Source organism: Neoarius graeffei, chromosome 6, assembly GCF_027579695.1.
Source record: "Neoarius graeffei isolate fNeoGra1 chromosome 6, fNeoGra1.pri, whole genome shotgun sequence".
Classification (NCBI taxonomy): domain Eukaryota; kingdom Metazoa; phylum Chordata; class Actinopteri; order Siluriformes; family Ariidae; genus Neoarius; species Neoarius graeffei.
Genome location: NC_083574.1, coordinates 19,694,849 through 19,714,547, shown reverse-complemented (window position 1 = coordinate 19,714,547; position 19,699 = coordinate 19,694,849). Strand labels below are relative to the sequence as shown.

Here is a 19,699-nt window from a genome sequence, read left to right as displayed (position 1 = left end):
AAGATTTTATTTATTTATATATATATATAGTGTGCACTGCCTGGATTGACTACAAGAAAGCCTACGACTCAATGCCACACACATGGATACTGGAATGTCTGGAACTGTATAAGATCAACAGGAACCTAAGGACCTTCATCCAGAACTCAATGGAAATGTGGAAGACAACCCTAGAGGCCAACTCAAAACCCATTGCCCAAGTCAACATCAAGTGCGGCATATACCAAGGAGATGCGCTATCACCACTGCTGTTCTGCATAGGCCTGAACCCCCTCAGTCGGATCATCACGAAGAGCGGCTACGGGTACCGATTCCGTAGTGGGGCAACAATCAGCCACCTGCTCTACATGGATGACATCAAGCTGTATGCCAGGAACGAGCGAGAAATAGACTCGCTGATCCACACCACCCGGATCTACAGCGATGACATAGGGATGTCATTCGGATTGGACAAGTGTGGCCGGATGGTCTCAAAGAGAGGCAAGATGATCCGGACTGAGGGGATTGACCTACCAGAGGGCAACATAGGTGATATCCAAGACAGCTACATGTACCTTGGCATCCCACAGGCTAATGGAAACCATGAAGAGGCCACAAGGAAGTCAACCACAGCCAAATACCTCCAGAGAGTAAGGCAGGTCCTGAAAAGTCAGCTGAATGGTAAGAACAAGGTCCGAGCCATCAACATGTACGCACTACCAGTCATCAGATACCCCGCTGGTATCATAAACTGGCCAAAGGAGGAGATAGAAGCCACAGATATCAAGACTAGAAAGCTCCTCACCATGCATGGAGGGTTCCACCCCAAGTCCAGCACCCTGAGACTATACACTAAGCGGAAAGAGGGAGGCCGAGGGCTAGTGAGCATCAAGACCACGGTCCAGGATGAAACATCGAATATCCGAGAATATCAGAAAGATGGCCCCAAAGGATGAACTGCTAAGTGAATGTCTCAGGCAGCAGAACCCTGATGAGAGTGCAGAGGAGGAGGAGGAACAGACAACCTGGAGAGACAAACCCCTACATGGCATGTACCACCGTCAGATAGAGGAAGTGGCTGATATCAAGAAATCCTACCAGTGGCTGGATAATGCAGGACTGACAGACAGCACAGAGGCACTAATCATGGCAGCACAAGAACAGGTCATAAGCACAAGAGCCATAGAGGCCAGGATCTACCAGAGTAGATCAGACCCAAGATGCAGACTGTGCAAAGAAGCCCCTGAAACAGTCCAGCACATAGTAGCAGGGTGTAAGATGCTAGCTGGATCAGCGTACATGGAGAGGCACAACCAAGTGGCTGGGATAGTATACAGGAACATCTGCAACCAGTATGGAATAGAAGTACCCAAGTCCCAATGGGCCATACCACAGAAGGTGGCTGAGAACAACAGGGCCAAGGTTCTGTGGGACTTCAGCTTCCAGACTGACAAACAGATCCTGGCTAACCAACCGGACATAGTGGTGGTGGACAAAGAGCAGAAGAGGGTGGTGGTGATAGATGTGGCGATCCCAGCTGACGCCAACATCAGGAAGAAGGAACATGAGAAACTTGAGAAGTATCAAGGGTTGAAAGAGCAGCTGGAACAGATGTGGAAGGTCAAGGGTTGCGTGGTCCCCGTGGTAGTGGGGGCACTTGGGGCAGTAACCCCCAAACTGGGAGAGTGGCTCCAGCAAATCCCAGGAACGACATCTGAAGCCTCAGTCCAGAAGAGCGCAGTCCTAGGAACATCGAAGATACTGCGCAGAACCCTCAAACTCCCAGGCCTCTGGTAGAGGACCCGAGCTTGAGGATGACATGGATACCATCCCCCCCCACCGAGGGTGAGAAGGAGATATATATATATATATATATATATATATATATATATACACACACACACACACACACACACACACACACACGTGCTGTCAAGCGATTAAAATATTTAATCGCGATTAATGTCACGACTGTCATAGTTAACTCGCGATTAATCGCAATTTAATCGCACATTTTTGTCACATGAAAAACCATTGTAATTCTTTTATCAGCATAAAAAAGTGAATGGGCTTGCTTTGTACCAATGTTTTTTTTTTTTTTAATTGCAGAGCATAAGTCTTGTCACAGCCACTGCAAAGTCGGGCTGGAGCCGCCGATGGGAAAACGAAACCTAAGCCGAGCACCGTGGCTCTTCGTCCTGAGGCGCAGAGCTAGCGCGCCCTGCCCGCGCTGGTTCTTTGGGGGGAGGGCAGAGGACTCTGGCTGTGCGTGGTGTGGCATTACAGTCTAGCCGCTATCGTTTTTCTAAGCAAAGTCTCTGTTCCAAGTTCCTGGCAGTTTCAAAAGCTTATGAAAAACCTACATCATGTCACAGAGCGTTAATCTCGCGATAAAAAAAATTATCGCCGTTAAAATTGAGTCAAGTTAACGCGATAATAACGCGACATTTTTTGACAGCACTAATATTATATATATATATAAATATAAATAAAAAACACACTTTTTTTTTTTTTTAAATACACATGCCCCAAGTGTTTTACTGGGAAATACGCCACTTGTATTTTTCATACGAACCACAACCATGACTTTTTTTTTCAACATCTTCATCCAAATCGATGAATCGTTTTGATGAGTACTGTGTGTGTCAAATATGTCTACAGTTGTGGTCAGAAGTTTACATACACTCATCACGGGCATGAATGTCATGGTAAATTTGGGCTGTTAATGATTTCCTTGAGCTGTTCTTTTTCCAGGGTGGAATGATTGTACAGTATACATTTTTAATGACTTCAAAAAACAGGAATTGAGTGCACAAGTTTGAATTTATTTCTGAGCTTCTCTAATTCACACAGGGTCAAAATTATACATGCAGGCTCAAATATATACATACATACATACATACACCCCCACTAATATTTGGTTAAAATGTCCCTTAAGCAAGTTGCACATCGACCAGACGCTTTTGGTAGCCATCAACAAGCTTCTGGCATAATTCTGGCTGGATATTTGACCACTCTTCTTGGCAGAATTGGTAGAGTTAATTTAAAAATCAGTTGGTTTCCTGACACGGACTCGGCTTTTAAGAGTAGTCCACAAATTTTCAATAGGGTTGAGGTCGGGGCTTTGGGAAGGCCATTCCAGAAGCTTAAAATGTTAGCTTGCTTTATTCATTCCAAAACCAGTTTTGATGCGTGTTTGGGATCATCGGCCTGTTGGAACACCCAGTGGTGTCCAAGTTTTAACCGTCTAGCTATTGATTTGAGGTGACGTTGAAGAATTTGGAGGTAGTCATCCTTCATTATTCCATCCACTTTGTGCAATGCACCAGTACCACTGCCAGCAAAAACAGCCCCACAGCATGATGCTACTACCACCACCATGCTTGACAGTTGGTACGGTGTTTTTAGGTTTGAAAGCCTCACCTTTACTCCTCCAAACATACCTCGTCATTGTGGCCAAATAGCTCAATCTTTATCTCGTCTGACCAAAAATGTTTCTCCAGAAGGCATTTGGCTTGTACATGTGGGCAGCTGCAAATTTCAGTCGAACTTGAAGGCATCAATTTTTGAGCAGGAGCTTCTTTCTTGGTCGGCACCCTCTCAGTCCATGGCAATGTAAAACTCACTTCGCTGTAGACTGTGATGCTGGTGTTCCAGCAGTTTCCAGTTCATGGCAGGTTTAAGCCTTGGTGGTTCCTGGATTGTTCCTGAACATACTAAACAATTTCCTCTCATCTGAGGGTTACACAGTTTGAGTCTTCTTCCAGACCTTGTCAGAGTGGTGGCACATCTGAATAACTTGTACTTACGTACAATTGTTTGAATTGATCATCTTGGAATCTGCAGTGGTTTAGAAATGGCTCCAAGAGACTTTCCCAACTTGTGTAAATCTACAATTGTCCTTCTTAGCTCTTCACTGAATTCCTTGGACTTTCCCATGGTTCTGAGTATTGATCAATCCAATGAGTACGGTCAAACAAATCCTTTTTATGCTGGCAAAGAGAAACTACCAGTTGTAGTCAGTCATGATCACTAATGAGAAGTTAATAGGCCTTGGCAAGTTAAAAAAAAGACATTGTAGAACCTTCAGCACCACTTATTAACAGATATAAGTGAATGTATATATTTGAGCCTGTATGTATAATTTTGACCCTGTGTGGATTAGAGAAAATCCAAAATAAATTCAAACTTGTGCACTCAATTCCTGTTTTTTGAAGTCATTAAAAATGTATGCTGTACAATCATTCCACCCTGGAAAAAGAACAGTTCAAGGAAATCATTAACAGCCCAAACATAACATTCATGCCCATGATGAGTGTATTTAAACTTCTGACCACAACTGTATATAATAATAAGAGGGGAAAGGAAAAAATGGGAAAAAAACCCCACACATTGGTGTGAAGATATGAAGATTAACTTCTTGTGTTGAAAAACCTAGCATTTTTCATACGAAATACATCGCGGCTCAGAGTGACGCATTTCCCAATATTTCACTCCGATGACGTCACTCCCAGTGTTTCCCTGCTGACTGGACATGCACTGTCAAAATGGCAAACCAGTTCAAAATTAAAAGTTCTTTTGCTTAACCTGCGTATTTGTTTTTGTGGATGTGTCCACATAATATAAAGAAAAATTACACGGTGGTATGAAGACATGAAGTTTATCTTCGTATATTGAAAAATATATCACTCATTGCATTTCGCGCACTCATGAATATGTTCACCACTCGAAGATAAACTTCATACATCTCACACACACACACATACCCTTGCAAAAGTATTCATCCTCCTTGGTGTTTGTCCTGTTTTGTTGCATTACAAGCTGGAATTAAAATGGATTTTTGGGGGGGGTTAGCACCATTTGATTTACACAAGCCGACCACTTTAAAATGTGCACACTTTTTTTTTAAAATTGTGACACAAACAAAAATTAAGATGAAAAAGCAGAAATCTGGAGTGTGCATAAGTATTCCCCCCCCCCCAAGTCAATACTTTGTAGAGCCACCTTTTGCTGCAATTACAGCTGCAAGTCTCCTGGGGTATGTCTCTATTAGCTTAGCACATCTCGCCACTTAGCCCAGGAGTAATAGGGTTATACCCGGAACAAATTAGTAACAAGCTGAAAATTTCAGAATACCTTTAGGAATAACATACTAAAAGTCCCTGGAAATCCCCCTTGTGCTCCCTGAGAAATTCAAGATGGCGTCCAAAATGGCCACCAAATGGAGATCTGCCCATATCTCAGGCCCAAAACAAAATATTAATGCAATTAAACGGTCAGAATATGTGTTTTGTAGGGTAGGAGAGTAAATTCCAACATGTGTGTATTAATTACATTGTGTATTAACATTATATAATAATGTACACATTATTATAACAGTATATTTGTGTATAGTGTGGATCCATTGGTTACTTGTTCACTCCGTATCATCCTATTCTGTTCACAAAACAACAAACACAATTACTAGGGGTCGGAGCACTTATTTTCATTAATATTAATTAAAGTAAATTGGTGGTGTAAAATGAAAAATGGCATGTTAAAAGGTCATGCTGAGTTCAGTCATTTTTAAAAGGTCATGCTGAGTTTAGTCATTTTTTGTCCGAACACACTGGCATTGCTAGTAGTAAAGACTGGCGCTAGAAATGCAAAGATTCATTTTTTTCCACCCTTAAACAAGCGTGAATAAATTCCCTACTTCATTGATGGTACAACAAAGGTCCAAGCATTACAACTGAGGCACTGAGAAGTGTTTAAGTCTACTCATTGTTTATAAGCAAGAGCTTTTATTGAGGCAGACCTTTTTGTCATGAAAGTCGCCGGAATGTTGAAGAAGTGTACTGAAACAGCTTGCCATTGTAGTTTTAGAAGATAGAGTTCTCAAATTTAATTTCCCTTTAATATTTTATCAAAGCTTAAAGATGCACTAAATATTAAGGAAATTGATGTCTAATTGTTGTCTTACATTATGTTCATGTATGTAGGTAGCCTACTAAGCTAATCTGTCAATCATGTCAACCATCAAATTCCATGTAATTTCCACATTAATGACCTTGTAATCTTGGTTAATTTTAACAGTGTGACAATGGTGAATTTCCATTGCTTGTATGAGAGAACATATAATTTAACATTTTAATTGCATTTATATTATGTTTTATCCCTGAGATATTGAAAAATCTCCAATCGGTGGCCATTTTGGATGCCATCTTGAATTTCTCAGAGAGCACAAGGTGGATTCCCGGGGACTTTTAGTATGTTATTCCTAAGGGTATTCTGAAAAATTCAGCTTGTTACTAATTTGTTCCGGGTTGGATTCAATTTTGAGCTAATGCTCTTGGGCTAACTGGGATTTTTGCCCATTCCTCAAGACAAAACTGCTCCAACTCCTTCAAGTTAGATGGGTTGCATTGGTGTACAGCAATCGTCAAGTTATGCCACAGATTCTCAATTGGATTGAGGTCTGGGCTTTGATGAGGCCATTCCAAGACATTTAAATGTTTCCCTTTAAGCTACTCCAGTGTAGCTTTAGCAGTATGTTTAGGGTCATTGTCCTGCTAGACCGTGAACCTTCATCCCAGTCTCAAACCTCTGGCTGACTCAAACAGGTTTTCCTCCAGAATTGCCCTGCATTTAGTGCCATCCAGCTTTCCTTCAGTCCTGACCAGCTTTCCTGTCCCTGCAGATGAAAACATCCCCACAGCATGATGCTGCCACCACCATGCTTCATTGTAGGGATGGTGTTCTCAGGGTGTTGGGTTTGCGCCACACATGGCATTTCCCATGATGGCCAAAAAGTTCAATTTTTGTCTCATTTGACCAGAGAATCATCTTCCATGTGTTTGGGGAGTCTGCCACATGCTGTTGGGCAAACTCCAAACGCGTTTTCTTAAGCAGTGACTTTTCTCTGGCCACTCTTCCATAAAGCCCTGCTCTGTGGAATGTATGGCTTAAAGTGGTCCTATGGACAGATACTCCCATCTCCACTGTGGATCTTTGCAGCTCCCTCAGCGTTATCATTGGTGTCTTTGTTGCATCTCTGATTAATGCCCTCCTTGCCCGGTCTGTGAGTTTGGGTGGGCAGCCTTCTCTTGTCAGGTTTGTAGTGGTGCCATATTCTTTCCACTTTGCTATAATGGATTTAATGGTGCTCTGTGGGATATTGAAAGTTTGGGATATTTTTTAAATCACCCAACCCTGATCTATACTTCTCCACAACTTTGTCTCTGACCTGTTTGGAACGCTCCTTGGTTTTCATGCTGCTTGTTTAGTAGTGTTGCAGAGTCAGGGTCCTTCCAGAACAGGTTGATTTATACAGACATCATGTGACAGATCATGTGACACTGATTGCACACAGGTGGATCTTAATCAACTAATTATGTGATTTATGAAGTGAATTGGTTGGACCAGCTCTTATTTCGGGGTTTCATACAAAAGGGAGTGAATACTTATGCACACTCCAGATTTCTGTTTTTTCATCTTATTGTTTGTGTCACAATTTTTTTTAAAAAGTGTGCACCTTTAAAAGTGGTTGACATGCTGTGTAAATCAAATGGTGCTAACCCCTCCAAAAATCCATTTTAATTCCAGCTTGTAATGCAATAAAACACCAAGGGGGATGAATACTTTTGCCGTGTGGACCCTATTGATTGGAGCATAGTTTTATACCAGATGCCCTTCCTGCCGTGCCCTCCCATTCCCAGACTTGGGGAAACCACCATTCATACACACGTTCACACCTATGGACAATTCAGATTAACAAGTTAACCTAACTGCAGGTCTTTGGGCTGTGGGGGAAAACTAGAGCACCCGGAGGAAACCCACGCAGACACAGGGAGAACATGCAAACTCCACACAGAAAGGCCCCCATTGACCACACACCCAGAACCTTCTTGCTGTGAGACGACAGTGCTAGCCACTGCACCACCATGCGCCCCCCCCAAAAAAAAGCTTAATACTTGTGTATATATCAGAGGTGGGGACTTGAGACTTGGGGACTTGGACTCAAGTCGACTCGAGTCACTGTTTTCATGACTTGTGACCAGTGATGGGAATAACGGCGTTAGAATAAACGGCGTTACTAACGGCGTTACTTTTTTTAGTAACGAGTAATCTAACTAATTACTTTTTACATCGTTATAACGCCGTTCCCGTTACTTACAATAAAATACTATGCATTACTTTATTAAAGCTGTTCTCATCTGGCACGCTACTCGTTCAGCCTTTCTTTACTCTGCTTCGTGTGGGGCGGCGAGACACGAGACAACGGCACAGTAAGCCAATCAGAGTAGATTTGGACAACATATGTAGGTAGGCCACGCCTACTGCACTACTGCGCACTCTTTCAATCGGAAGACACAGCGATGGCGAGCGGTCAGCCCAGCACTGCGCTTTCACATTGGAAATACAGCCATTACTTTTCATTACTTGAAATAAAAGGCAAGAGTGTTTACGTGCAATGCACATTATGTCGAGGAACAAAGCATTTGTCCTCGTCAGTGGCCAGTAATTAGTAACATAATTTTAATAACTGCAAAAATATATTACATTTGATAGATGTCTTATCTCACATTGTCCCACAAAAATATTAATATAGTGTAGATAATGTTACTAACTGGTTCTGTTAAGTGTCCATTTCAGTCATTAAACACATTTAACATTCACTTTTATTATGATTACACTAATTTAATTTGATTTTTTTTTTAGGGGGAACAAAATGTAACGGAATAATTACTTTCCCTGGTAATTAGTTACTTTTATGACAAAGTAACTCCGTTACTAACTCAGTTACTTTTTGGGAAAAGTAACTAGTAACTATAACTAATTACTTTTTGAAAGTAACGTGCCCAACACTGCTTGTGACTTGACAAAACATGAAAATACTTGAGACTTGACTCGGACTTGGAAGTTTAAGACTCGGGACTTGACTTGACACACGATGACTTGAGTGACTTGAGTGTTATTTCCATCGTGTTTTTATTGTGAAAATAAAATGTAATATGCACATAATTCAGTAATTTTGATTGCACTGCCGTTGCGTTGTCACCGCCCTGTCCATCAGGCACGCTCCCTGTGTGGGCTATATACCGGCACGCCCCATGCCACGATGTGTTCACAGATTTCACATCATATCATCATGTCAGCCATCCCAAGAGTAATCACTTTCGGCTTCAAGGGCTACTGCCTAGAAGGTAAACGACAAACGGCGCAGTGCAAGATTTGCAACGTGACGATTTCTGACAGCCAGACCACGACCTCCAATTTCGGCCGGCATTTGAAGATCCATTCTGCCCAGTAAGTTTATTAATGTGTTGTTATTTGGTGATAGCAGCTAAACTCCTCGTTAGCCAATGTTAGCCACGAGAGTGAGCGGTAGGAGGATTTTAGCCGTTGCAGATGTAGCTAGGGATTCAGTTTATTATTGTGAAATTCTTATGTGAATGCTGGTAAGCAATGTAGTTACGTCAAGTTTAATGATATTGTATATCAGTAGTAGTAAGTTGATTGTGCACTTTGCAGTCGTGATGCTGAATAACATAAGCAGCTTCCTACCCTGTTGTTCTGTTTCAGGGTTAAGCTAATGGTCAGCTTGTGAACATGTACACGTTCATGAGCAGTACAAATTTGTGTAAGTGTGTTCGTGTACATTAGGCAGACTATCCATAGGGCATAGAGGCAAGGGAGTTTATCATAGCCGTTTGAAATAGCAGTGCAGCAACCTGCACATTTTTTTCGTCACACTACCCGATCAAAAAAAGAAAAGAAAACTCCGTCCCACTGCCTATCATGCACTATTGAAAAAAGCGCCACAATTTGGATTCACCGGCATGCCACTAGCTGTTTGAATACAGGCTAGCAGCAATACTAAACTCTGCAAAATAGGCTGACTGTGCACGGGAGTCTCGGTTCCCGCTGTAACACAGTGTTACGAAAATAAATTGTGCAGTCATCCAAACCAGGGCTTTTCAAAGTGTGGGGCGCGCCCCCCCTGGGGGGGCGCCAGAGTTCTTCAGGGGGGGCGCAACGTGAGGAGCCTTTACCAGAGACAAAATGGATCGATTTTTAGTACCTAAAGCTACAGTGAGTGAGGAGACAGAGTTTGGGCCAAGCGAAAAAAAACAGACCCTCCAGGATGTTGCGATTTGCAACTTCAGCGCAAATTCAACCAATCCCCGCGAATTCAGGGCGGTGTTACAATTATATCCAATCACCGCAACTTTCCCGCAAATTTGACCAATCGTTGGCGTCGTCTTGAAGTGACGTCGACAAACTACCTTCCGCCTTACTTCTGTGTTTACGTTCAAGAGAAGCAGCATGCGCGCAGTGTTGCCAGATTGGTTTTAAGTGCATTTTGGCAGATTTTGAACATATTTTGGGCTGGAAAACGTCAGCAGTATCTGGCAACATTGCATGATGTGCGAGTCAGTGTTTATGTAGGCTTAAATTCTGTTACTGAAAGTGTGTTATGTTTACAGTGAAGGACTGTGTGCACTTTATTTTTTATTTTTTACTTAATACAAGAAAGTAATGGATGCCAACATTTTTGCCAAAATGGTATTTTATTTTCCATTGTTTAGGCAGCTTCAGCATCATACTGTGAGATTCTGTTCAAATCGTTTTTTTTTTCTTCTATGAAACCTGAGCCATTTATTTTATTAGTTTATAATTATTGTTTAATTTAGTCTTCAGGAGAGACTGCCTGCACACGGTACTAGTATTAATAGTTTTTTTTCTTACATGAAAGCTGCAGCATTTATATTCTATTTTAAGGTAACTTCATGTTGTGCTGTGAGGTTCTATGCACTATAACTTTTGAACCAACAGGTGCATTTGGATAAGTAAAGCCTATTTTTCTGCATTTTTGTAGTCCTGGTAATCTTTTATATTGGTAAAGTTGTTTATAGGACCATTTCTCAGTGTCTGTTTTTTAATCAATAGTTTTTCAGTAATAACTTAATATTTAACATATCACTCAATTTTAATCACAAAAAGAGAAAATCGCAACAATTTCTCGCAACTTTCACTTCCTCCCGCAATGTAATCGCAACAAAAACCTAAAAAACACCGCAACTTTCATCGCAATTTTTTTGGGAAACCCCCCCCGCAACATCAGACATTTTAGCCCACAACAATCACAAAAAAGGCCCGCGAAATCCTGGGGGGACTGGAAAAAGAAGGAAGTATGACCACGATTATTTAAAAGTTTGGATTTTCATGGACTGGATCTGAAGATGCTCCACTGCCACAGTGTGTTGTCTGCCAAGAGGTGCTAGCTAACGATGCTACGAGATGTTTAAAATGTGTAAAACAAGATGTTTTAAAAAGCACAGATGTTTAAAATGTGAAAAAGAAAAAAATAAAAATGTGTACAACAACCATTTTTTTAAAAATACGAATGGAACATTAAGTATAGCAACAACAAAAATTGTAGGGGGGGGCGCTGTTGTTTATTTGCTCTCCGAGGGGGGGCGGACTCTCCCACACTTTGAAAACCCATGATCCAAACCATGAATTTACATTTAGTATATCAGGCTACCAGGCTGCCAAAACAATGGTTTGAATGACTACAACTTAGAGAGCACAACTCTGTAACTGAACAGGTGCATTGGATATTTCCCAGTGAGGTAATTTAAAAAGTCTCTGGGTAATTGTTCAAGGAAAGATGAATCCCGCGCACTGTCCTTTCCGTATTGTTCCTGAAACGTTGCACTTGTGGTAAGGAGGACAGTGCGTTAGCCACGACCGAAACGTTGTGAGCAAAGTTCCTGTGGAAAGGAATGCGCGGGATGCATATTTCATTTAACATTTATTTTCGTAACAATCTATTATAGCGGGAACCAGCAGCCTCGGAGAGGGAGAGAGCACTTTTGCACACACCTCTGTAGCTTGTCATATGGGGTAAGATGATGTCACTTTTGCATGGGCGAACAGGTCTTCTTTTTGAGACCTAAATTATGTCTGACGCATTTCTCTATCCTTTGGTTTTTTTTTTTTTTTACTGGCACAAACATACATCGAAGTCACTTCAGGTTTCTCCACGTGCATCTTATTAATAATAATCATCTCATCTGACGTGATTAGAGATTGGAGGAGCTCATGCCCCTGTTAACCCAAGGTGTCGTCCTACCCTCTTTTAACTACGCACATAACAGAATGCCAATTCTCTGTTTATTTTTCTTGTTGGCTGATGACAATGTGAGAAACTTAGTTGGCTTTCAATCTTACAATCAATTTTGCCATCAATAAATAACTTTGTGACATTATTACTGTTTTGTTTTATGTATTTTACAGAACATGAGTATTTAAAATGCAAATATTTAACAGGTTGGGCACATGTGCCAGGGATGTTTACTGACATTTACTTATGTATTGCCTTTTCAATGTATTAAATTCATATTCTGCTGCTAAAATTACGCCAATACGCCTAAGGTGACTTGACTTATTATAGGACTTGACTTGACTTGCCCAAGACAAAAAAGACTTGGGACTTACTTAGGACTTGAAGGTTAAGACTTGAGACTTACTTGAGACTTGCACATGTGTGACTTGGTCCCATCTCTGGATATATTGTATAAAACTCATTTAAAAAGGTATAAAGTACTGCTTTATTTATCTCTGATGCTGTGAGCAGCCATGTTGATTTGACATCACAAACAGGGAAGGAGTTAAAGACTATCCCAAGTTGACTTCTCAGTTGCGGTAGCATTTCACGTCACAAAAGACATGGTCTCTATTTACTCTGTCCAGCAAGAAGGGTTCACTAAATTATGCAAAAATATCAAGAGGACCATTTATAGCATATAATGTTAAAAATATTTTAACATCTTTTATTTGGAAGAATCTCTGTTTGCTATAAAATGTGACTGATTTTGCACATCTCCACTATCTTATCATCGCTCCAGTGCAAAAGCAAAGAAGCAAACATGCTAGACACCAAACATGTCTCAACTGACCAGCATACCTTTAAAAGACAGGGAAAAAAATGCAGAATGTCAAGGGAGTGTAAACAGAGGATATAAAATTACCTCCTGGTTCCTAAGCCCATGCCGAGCCGCTCAGCCTGCTCCCTCTTCTTCCCCTCCAGGTTCTGCAGCCTCTTCTCTTCCATCTTCCTGTCAATCTCCAGCTCTTTGTAGGCCAAGCGCATCGAGGCCACACTGAACCAAACAAAACACAAGTGTGAATAAGGAACATTCATATTCAATTAGTTTTAAAAAGTAGGAATTCCGTTAGGTCCAAAAGTAGAACTATGCGCCAAAAACTTTGCTTCATTGTTGATCATACAGTAATATTACATTTCTTGGCTGATATGCATTATTTAAGAAAGCAATATATAAATCTGGGACAATCTTTTTCTTGCTATTTGAGAATCTCACACTTATCCTTGCACATACCGGCTTTCATATTGACTCCTTCTGGTCCTCCGCATTATGCTTACTCATGCCTACTACTTCCAGTCAGTAAGAACACACTTACATTAGTAAAAAGTTGCGTTCAGCCATCCACAAGAAGTACTTCAGGCGTCTCAGTTTATAAAAACTGGGCATCCTGACATTTCTAGCTGATTAAGCACTTCAGATAAACGAGAACATCACTAACTATATGGATTAATTTAAAGCAAGTGATGCTGGTTCTAAGCATCTCTATAAACTCCAAATTTCACAAAATTCAGATGCCCGAGTTATCACTAAGGTTGGTAATGCTGAATCAGAGGCTGAGTAACTTAAGAATTTGGTCAATTCTTCATTGACAAACACAACAGGGCTTACAACACAGAAAGTGAACACCTTTCAAATTAAATTAAATGGTTATTTTCTAAATGTTTCAGTATTTTAAATTTTACCCAAAAAAAAAAGGTGAAACAATTAACAGTTACAATAAGCAATAAATGCTCATTAACACGAGCAATAATCTCATATCATCTCTAGCCACTTTATCCTGTTCTACAGGGTCGCAGGCAAGCTGGAGCCTATCCCAGCTGACTACAGGCGAGAGGTGGGGTACACCCTGGACAAGTCGCCAGGTCATCACAGGGCTGACACATAGACACAGACAACCATTCACACTCACATTCACACCTACGGTCAATTTAGAGTCACCAGTTAACCTAACCTGCATGTCTTTGGACTGTGGGGGAAACCGGAGCACCCGGAGGAAACCCACGCGGACATGGGGAGAACATACAAACTCCACACAGAAAGGCCCTCGCCGGCCACGGGGCTCGAACCAGGACCTTCTTGCTGTGAGGCGACAGCGCTAACCACTACACCACCGTGCCGCCCCTGAGCAATAATCAATAAAGGAAATCCTTTAAAATTTTGCAACCTTGCCACTATAATTAGATCTCGCCCTCATTAAGAAACCCCTTAAAAATCCTGCTTCCTCTCACTGTGATCATCTTTCCCCCCTACTAATCCCTACACTCCTCCTCTATCAAAACTGCTTCTCCAGGGTCTCTCCATAGCATTTACGCTTGCAGTTAACTTTCCACGTTCAAGCTGCCTCGGCTTTAAAATGATCTGGATGACTCAAAAAAGTTTCACAGAAAGAATATCTCCGTTTTCTCAGCATTCTTTACAAACTCACATCGACATCTCGGCCTGTTTCTTAGACTCGGCAGCTTGCTCTTCTCTCATCTTCTCGGCCACCTGTGCCTGCTTCTCAACCTCGTTGAAGCTCTTGCTGCTCACCTTCTGGGCCCCGAGACCCTTCTTAGCCCCGAGCTAAGGACATTGCAAAACAGACATCAGTACAAAGTCATTCCTCAAGTGAAATGGTGGTGCTCGATTTGCATCAACTATTATAAAGAACCATTCTGATGTAGATCTTGAGCTTCTCTAACTTATTTAGGAAGCCCATATGTCAGCTGAAATCAATGGAAATGCAATGGACACGTCATTGCATGTTGACAAACTCAACATGCCATTACTAGCTAAATAAATAGCTTGCAAAATTAACAGCAACAACCGCTAAATGTCATAATGAGGTCAGTCATGACTAGGCTTATACACTAAGGCAATAATAATTAGCTTTATAGGCTGTTAGCAACAGAGTTCTTGTTGATGCTTAGGTTTTTGTTAAAGCAGCAAAGTTTGATGCTAGTCTGACATCTGCTGGTGAACTGAGTTGCATCAACAAACCAGACTTGGGTGGATAAAAATGGCATCAAAATCATAACACCCACCCCTTTCTTTGCAGCAACCGGCTTCTTCTTTCCAATAATGGAAGGTCTCACTTCTAAAAAGGAAAACAAGCATGTTAACACGTTTTCCTGTTTACCACTTAGAGGACAGCACTAGTTAGTTTAAGCTTTATGAAAACCCAAGCCAGCAAAAGGTAACTGTGCAGAAGTAACAGACCAAGGCTGCAGTTCTCTTGATCTAATACACCACCATATTAGTACTGAAGGCGCTAATGACACTCGCGTTAAGGCATGGCCAACTTTACACAAACGGGCTAAATGAAGCCTGAGCCCTGGGAGACCTGCTAAACAGAACAAAAGGGGAAGTTAGGCCTGATTAATTACGCAAGCAAATACACACTCCATATACTGAACGGGAAAGAAAGCATGCCTAATCTCATTATTCCAGCGCATTAATTCTCAGCAGACCTTGGCGTGCATCTGCTGTATTCAGAAATACTTTTAAGATAACAAGCTCACGGTCCAGAGAGGTTTGACCTCGCAGCTAAAGCACTTTTGATGACATCACTACTAGGACTAATGCACTAGATGTGTGCACTTTAGAATTTGGCTACTGTACAGGACACAGGCTTTCAGATTACATTCAAAAGTCCAGCCGATGTCATCACTGAAGGTTAAAAAAAAAAACCATGGCTTATTTGCGATAACATTTCCTTTCGTATTTGACTTGAATTCAATTAACCAAGACCATAAGCCAAAAAAAAAAAAAAACCCTGCTTAAAAATTGAAACGTTATGCCATGTTAGACTTTGAGAGCCACTTCAGAGCTGACCGCCTTGCAGTAGGGTTATAAAAGGCGTTAGCAGCAAACTTGTTACAACTTCACTGGCAAGATATTAGGGTTGCAATTCAGACATTAACAAGAAGCGGGAGGCTGCAAGCGTAATGATGTGTAGTTGAAGAAAGGTGAGCTCAAAGCAGGTGGGTTCCAATCCACCCAAGCGTGTACCATGTAGCTGATATGCAGCCAGCCAAGAAGGCCAATTCTAAACCACTCAAATCACCTTTAAGAGGCTGTGGCTCATCAGATGCCAATCTCATCGAGTCGTCTACGTTAACAGAGCAAACATGACTGTTACTCAAGAGAAGCAAAGTATACAAGACCGCTACTGGGCCATAATTTGTTCTCATTGTTAGAAAGAGTTTAATATTCCTATAAATTTTCCCAACCACATAGTGTTGCGTTACGTTATGATGCAATTCCACAATACTCCATACTTTACATGCAAGGATACTCCTACTCATGTCGATGAATTATATTCTGGTGCAATTTTGGTAAGAAGGAGGGTCAAGATAAGGTTTTCAGTGTACTGTAGGAGAGTCATGTGGAGGGCACAGATTACTGCCAGACAAGCAGCAGGATCTGCTTTCACAAACTCAAACACAAGTAAAGTCGTCATTGCTACAATGGGAGACAGGCTGGAACAAGGTCAAACCATGTACAGGCGGACTGAAGCAAATCTTGAACGCAAATGATTGATGGGGAGGTGCATCATGAATATGAAAAAAAAAAACCTGGATGTGAAGTTTGAATATATAAAAGCAGGTGCAAGGTTGTGATGACCCTTTTGGATATCTCGGTAGTATAATGGAATTATCATTGCTGGCACACAGACTTCTATATAAGCTGATTTTCTGATGTGGATAAGAGGCAAAGCATGCTGCCCTCTTTTGCCTTCTGTCCCCCCCCCGTTTTTTGAAGCTCAATATGCCTCTCATTTGCATACCCAGGTACTGTTTATGTTGTCGTGTTTGTCGACCCAGTGATTTTTAGTAGTTTGGTATGAACAAACAAAAGCCATCTGGGTGGGAACCTATCCTCGGCTTATGAATCAGTCAAATGCTGGCTCATAACAGACTTTGTGAGGTTTTAGAGGGCACTTGCATTCTTGAACGCTTCCATAGTCAAGGACAGATTTCGGGGTAAAGTAGTAGCCAATATTTTCTTAGGCTGAGCAGAACATCCCACGTATATGATATGGAGCTGTGGAAGTCAAAAGCTAATTGAGATTTTAAAGGGGTTTCCCATGCAAGTGAGGTGGAGCCATCTTCTTTGAGCAAGATTACCCAGAATTGAAAGAGCTGAAAGACACAAATCCAGGAAACAAAGCTATAGGCAAATAATCATTTCAAGCAGTAATTTTTTATTTATTTATTTTATTCGTTCATTCTTATGCCAAGCCTAGTGCTTACATCACAAACTAGGACTTTAAAGTTTGGTTTCTGATTAGAGAGACGGGTATCTTCTAAGAATCTTTTGAAAACAATCACGTTAACTACAACCCCTGGCAAAAAGTATGGAAATCACCAGTCTTGAATGAGCACTCATTCACACGTTTTATTCTGTAGAACAAACTCAGATCACAAACATGATACAATAATAAAAAGTCATTCCAAAGTGCACCTTCTTGGCCTTCAGAAACACTAAAAGAAATGAAGAAAAAGCATTGTGGAAGTCAGTAAATGTTACTTTTATAGACCAAGCACAGGGAAAAAATATGGAATCACTCAATTCTGAGGAAAAAAAAATATGGAATCATGAAAAACAGACAAACAAAAGAACATTCAAAACACATCACTAGTACTTAGTTGCACCACCTCTGGCTTTTATAACGGCTTGCAGTCTCTTAGGCATGGACTTGAGTGACAAACAGTATTCTTCATCAATCTGGTGCCAACTCTCTTTGATTGCAGTTGCCAGATCAGCTTTGCAGGCCGGAGCCTTGTCGTGGACCAATTTTTTCAATTTCCACCACAAGTTTTCTATTGGGTTGAGATCTGGACTATTTGCAGGCCATGACATTGACTGGATGTCTCTTTCACCAAGGAATGCTTTCACAGTTTTTGCTCTATGGCACGATGCATTGTCATCTTGGAAAATTATTTCATCATCCCCAAACATCTTTTCAATTGAAGGGATAAGAAAACTGTCCAAAATGTCAATGTAAACCTGTGCATTTATTGAAGAAGTAACCACAGCCATCTCCCCAGTGCCTTTGCCTGACATGCAGCCCCATATCATCAAGGATTGTGGAAATTTGGATGTTTTCTTCAGGCAGTCCTCTTCATAAATCTCACTGGAACGGCACCAAACAAAAGTTCCAGCATCATCACCTTGTCCAATGCAGATTCGTGATTCATCACTGAAGATAACTTTCATCCAGTCATCCACAGTCCATGATTGATTCTCCTTAGCCCATTGTAGTCTTGTTCTTTTCTGTTTAGGTGTCAATGATGGTTTTCTTTTAGCTTTCCTATATGAAAATCCCATTTCCTTCAGGCGATTTCTCACGGTTCGGTCACATACTTGTACATTGACTCCAGCTTCCTCCCATTTATGCTTCATTTGTTTTGTTGTACTTTTTCGGTTTTCAAGACATATGGCCTTAAGTTTTTTGTCTTGACGCTTTGATGTCTTCCTTGGTCTACCAGTACGCTTGGCTTTAAAAACCTTCCCATGCTGTTTGTACTTGATCCATATCTTAGATACAGCTGACTGTGAACAGCCCACATCTTTGGCAACCATGCGTGAAGAGTTACCTTCTTTAAAGGAACAGTCCACCGTACTTCCATAATGAAATATGCTCTTATCTGAATTGAGACGAGCTGCTCCGTACCTATCTGAGCTTTGCGCGACCTCCCAGTCAGTCAGACGCAGTCAGACGCGCTGTCACTCCTGTTAGCAATGTAGCTAGGCTCAGCATGGCCAATGGTATTTTTTGGGGCTGTAGTTAGATGCGACCAAACTCTTCCGTGTTTTTCCTGTTTACATAGGTTTATATGACCAGTGATATGAAACAAGTTCAGTTACACAAATTGAAACTTTCTATGCTATGGAAAGTCCGCACTATAATGACAGGCGTACTAACACCTTCTGCGCGCTTCGGCAGCGCATTGATACGGAGCTCAGATATCAATGCGCTGCCGAAGCGCGCAGAAGGTGTTAGTACGCCTGTCATTATAGTGCGGACTTTCCATAGCATAGAAAATCGCTACGTTTCAATTTGTGTAACTGAACTTGTTTCATATCACTGGTCATATAAACCTATGTAAACAGGAAAAACGCGGAAGAGTTTGGTCGCATCTAACTACAGCCTCAAAAAATACCATTGGCCATACTGAGCCTAGCTACATTGCTAACAGGAGTGACAGCGCGTCTGACTGACTGGGAGGTCGCGCAAAGCTCGGAGAGGTACGGAGCAGCTCGTCTCAATTCAGATAAGAGCATATTTCATTATGGAAGTACGGTGGACTGTTCCTTTAAGAAGTTTGACAATCCTCTCTTTTGTTTCAAGAGACATATCTCTTGTTGGAGCCATGATTCTTGCCAATCCACTTGGCCCATCAGCCCTCCAAGGTGTGATAACTGCGCTGTTTCTAACTGCAGACTAACGAGCAGATCTAATCTGAGGCAGGTGTCAATTTAGGGAAAGGAAATTGACTGGGTGAGTCCTTATTTTCTACCTGAAAATTGAGTGATTCCATATTTTTTTCCTCAGAATTGAGTGATTCCATATTTTTTTC

The 19,699-nt window shown here is 41.4% G+C and overlaps 2 protein-coding genes across 3 annotated transcripts in view; one reads left to right on the top strand and one right to left on the bottom strand.

Annotated features, from left to right (window-relative positions):
- The window catches only part of arfgap2 (ADP-ribosylation factor GTPase activating protein 2), a 62,573-nt gene that overhangs the window by 4,183 nt on the left and 38,691 nt on the right, over positions 1–19,699 (bottom strand). Inside the window, exons 8-11 of one of the 2 annotated variants that reach the window (XM_060923406.1) lie at positions 16,180–16,224; positions 15,158–15,210; positions 14,560–14,696; positions 12,999–13,130 (exon numbers count right to left, since the gene is read on the bottom strand). In XM_060923406.1, coding sequence (XP_060779389.1) covers positions 12,999–13,130; positions 14,560–14,696; positions 15,158–15,210; positions 16,180–16,224 — 367 coding nt within the window. The remainder of the gene's footprint in view (positions 1–12,998; positions 13,131–14,559; positions 14,697–15,157; positions 15,211–16,179; positions 16,225–19,699) is intronic. The other variant, XM_060923408.1, reaches the window with a different exon arrangement.
- On the top strand, positions 278–2,693 carry LOC132887785 (uncharacterized). The gene is made up of 2 exons (XM_060923409.1): positions 278–1,824; positions 2,089–2,693. Exon 1 carries the CDS (start codon positions 886–888, stop codon positions 1,774–1,776), a length of 891 nt encoding a protein of 296 aa, XP_060779392.1. The 5' UTR covers positions 278–885; the 3' UTR covers positions 1,777–1,824; positions 2,089–2,693.

What these genes read in the sequence shown, in the direction of transcription:
- LOC132887785 (XM_060923409.1), top strand. Translation starts at nt 886, where the DNA reads ATGAAACATCGAATATCCGAGAATATCAGAAAGATGGCCCCAAAGGAT.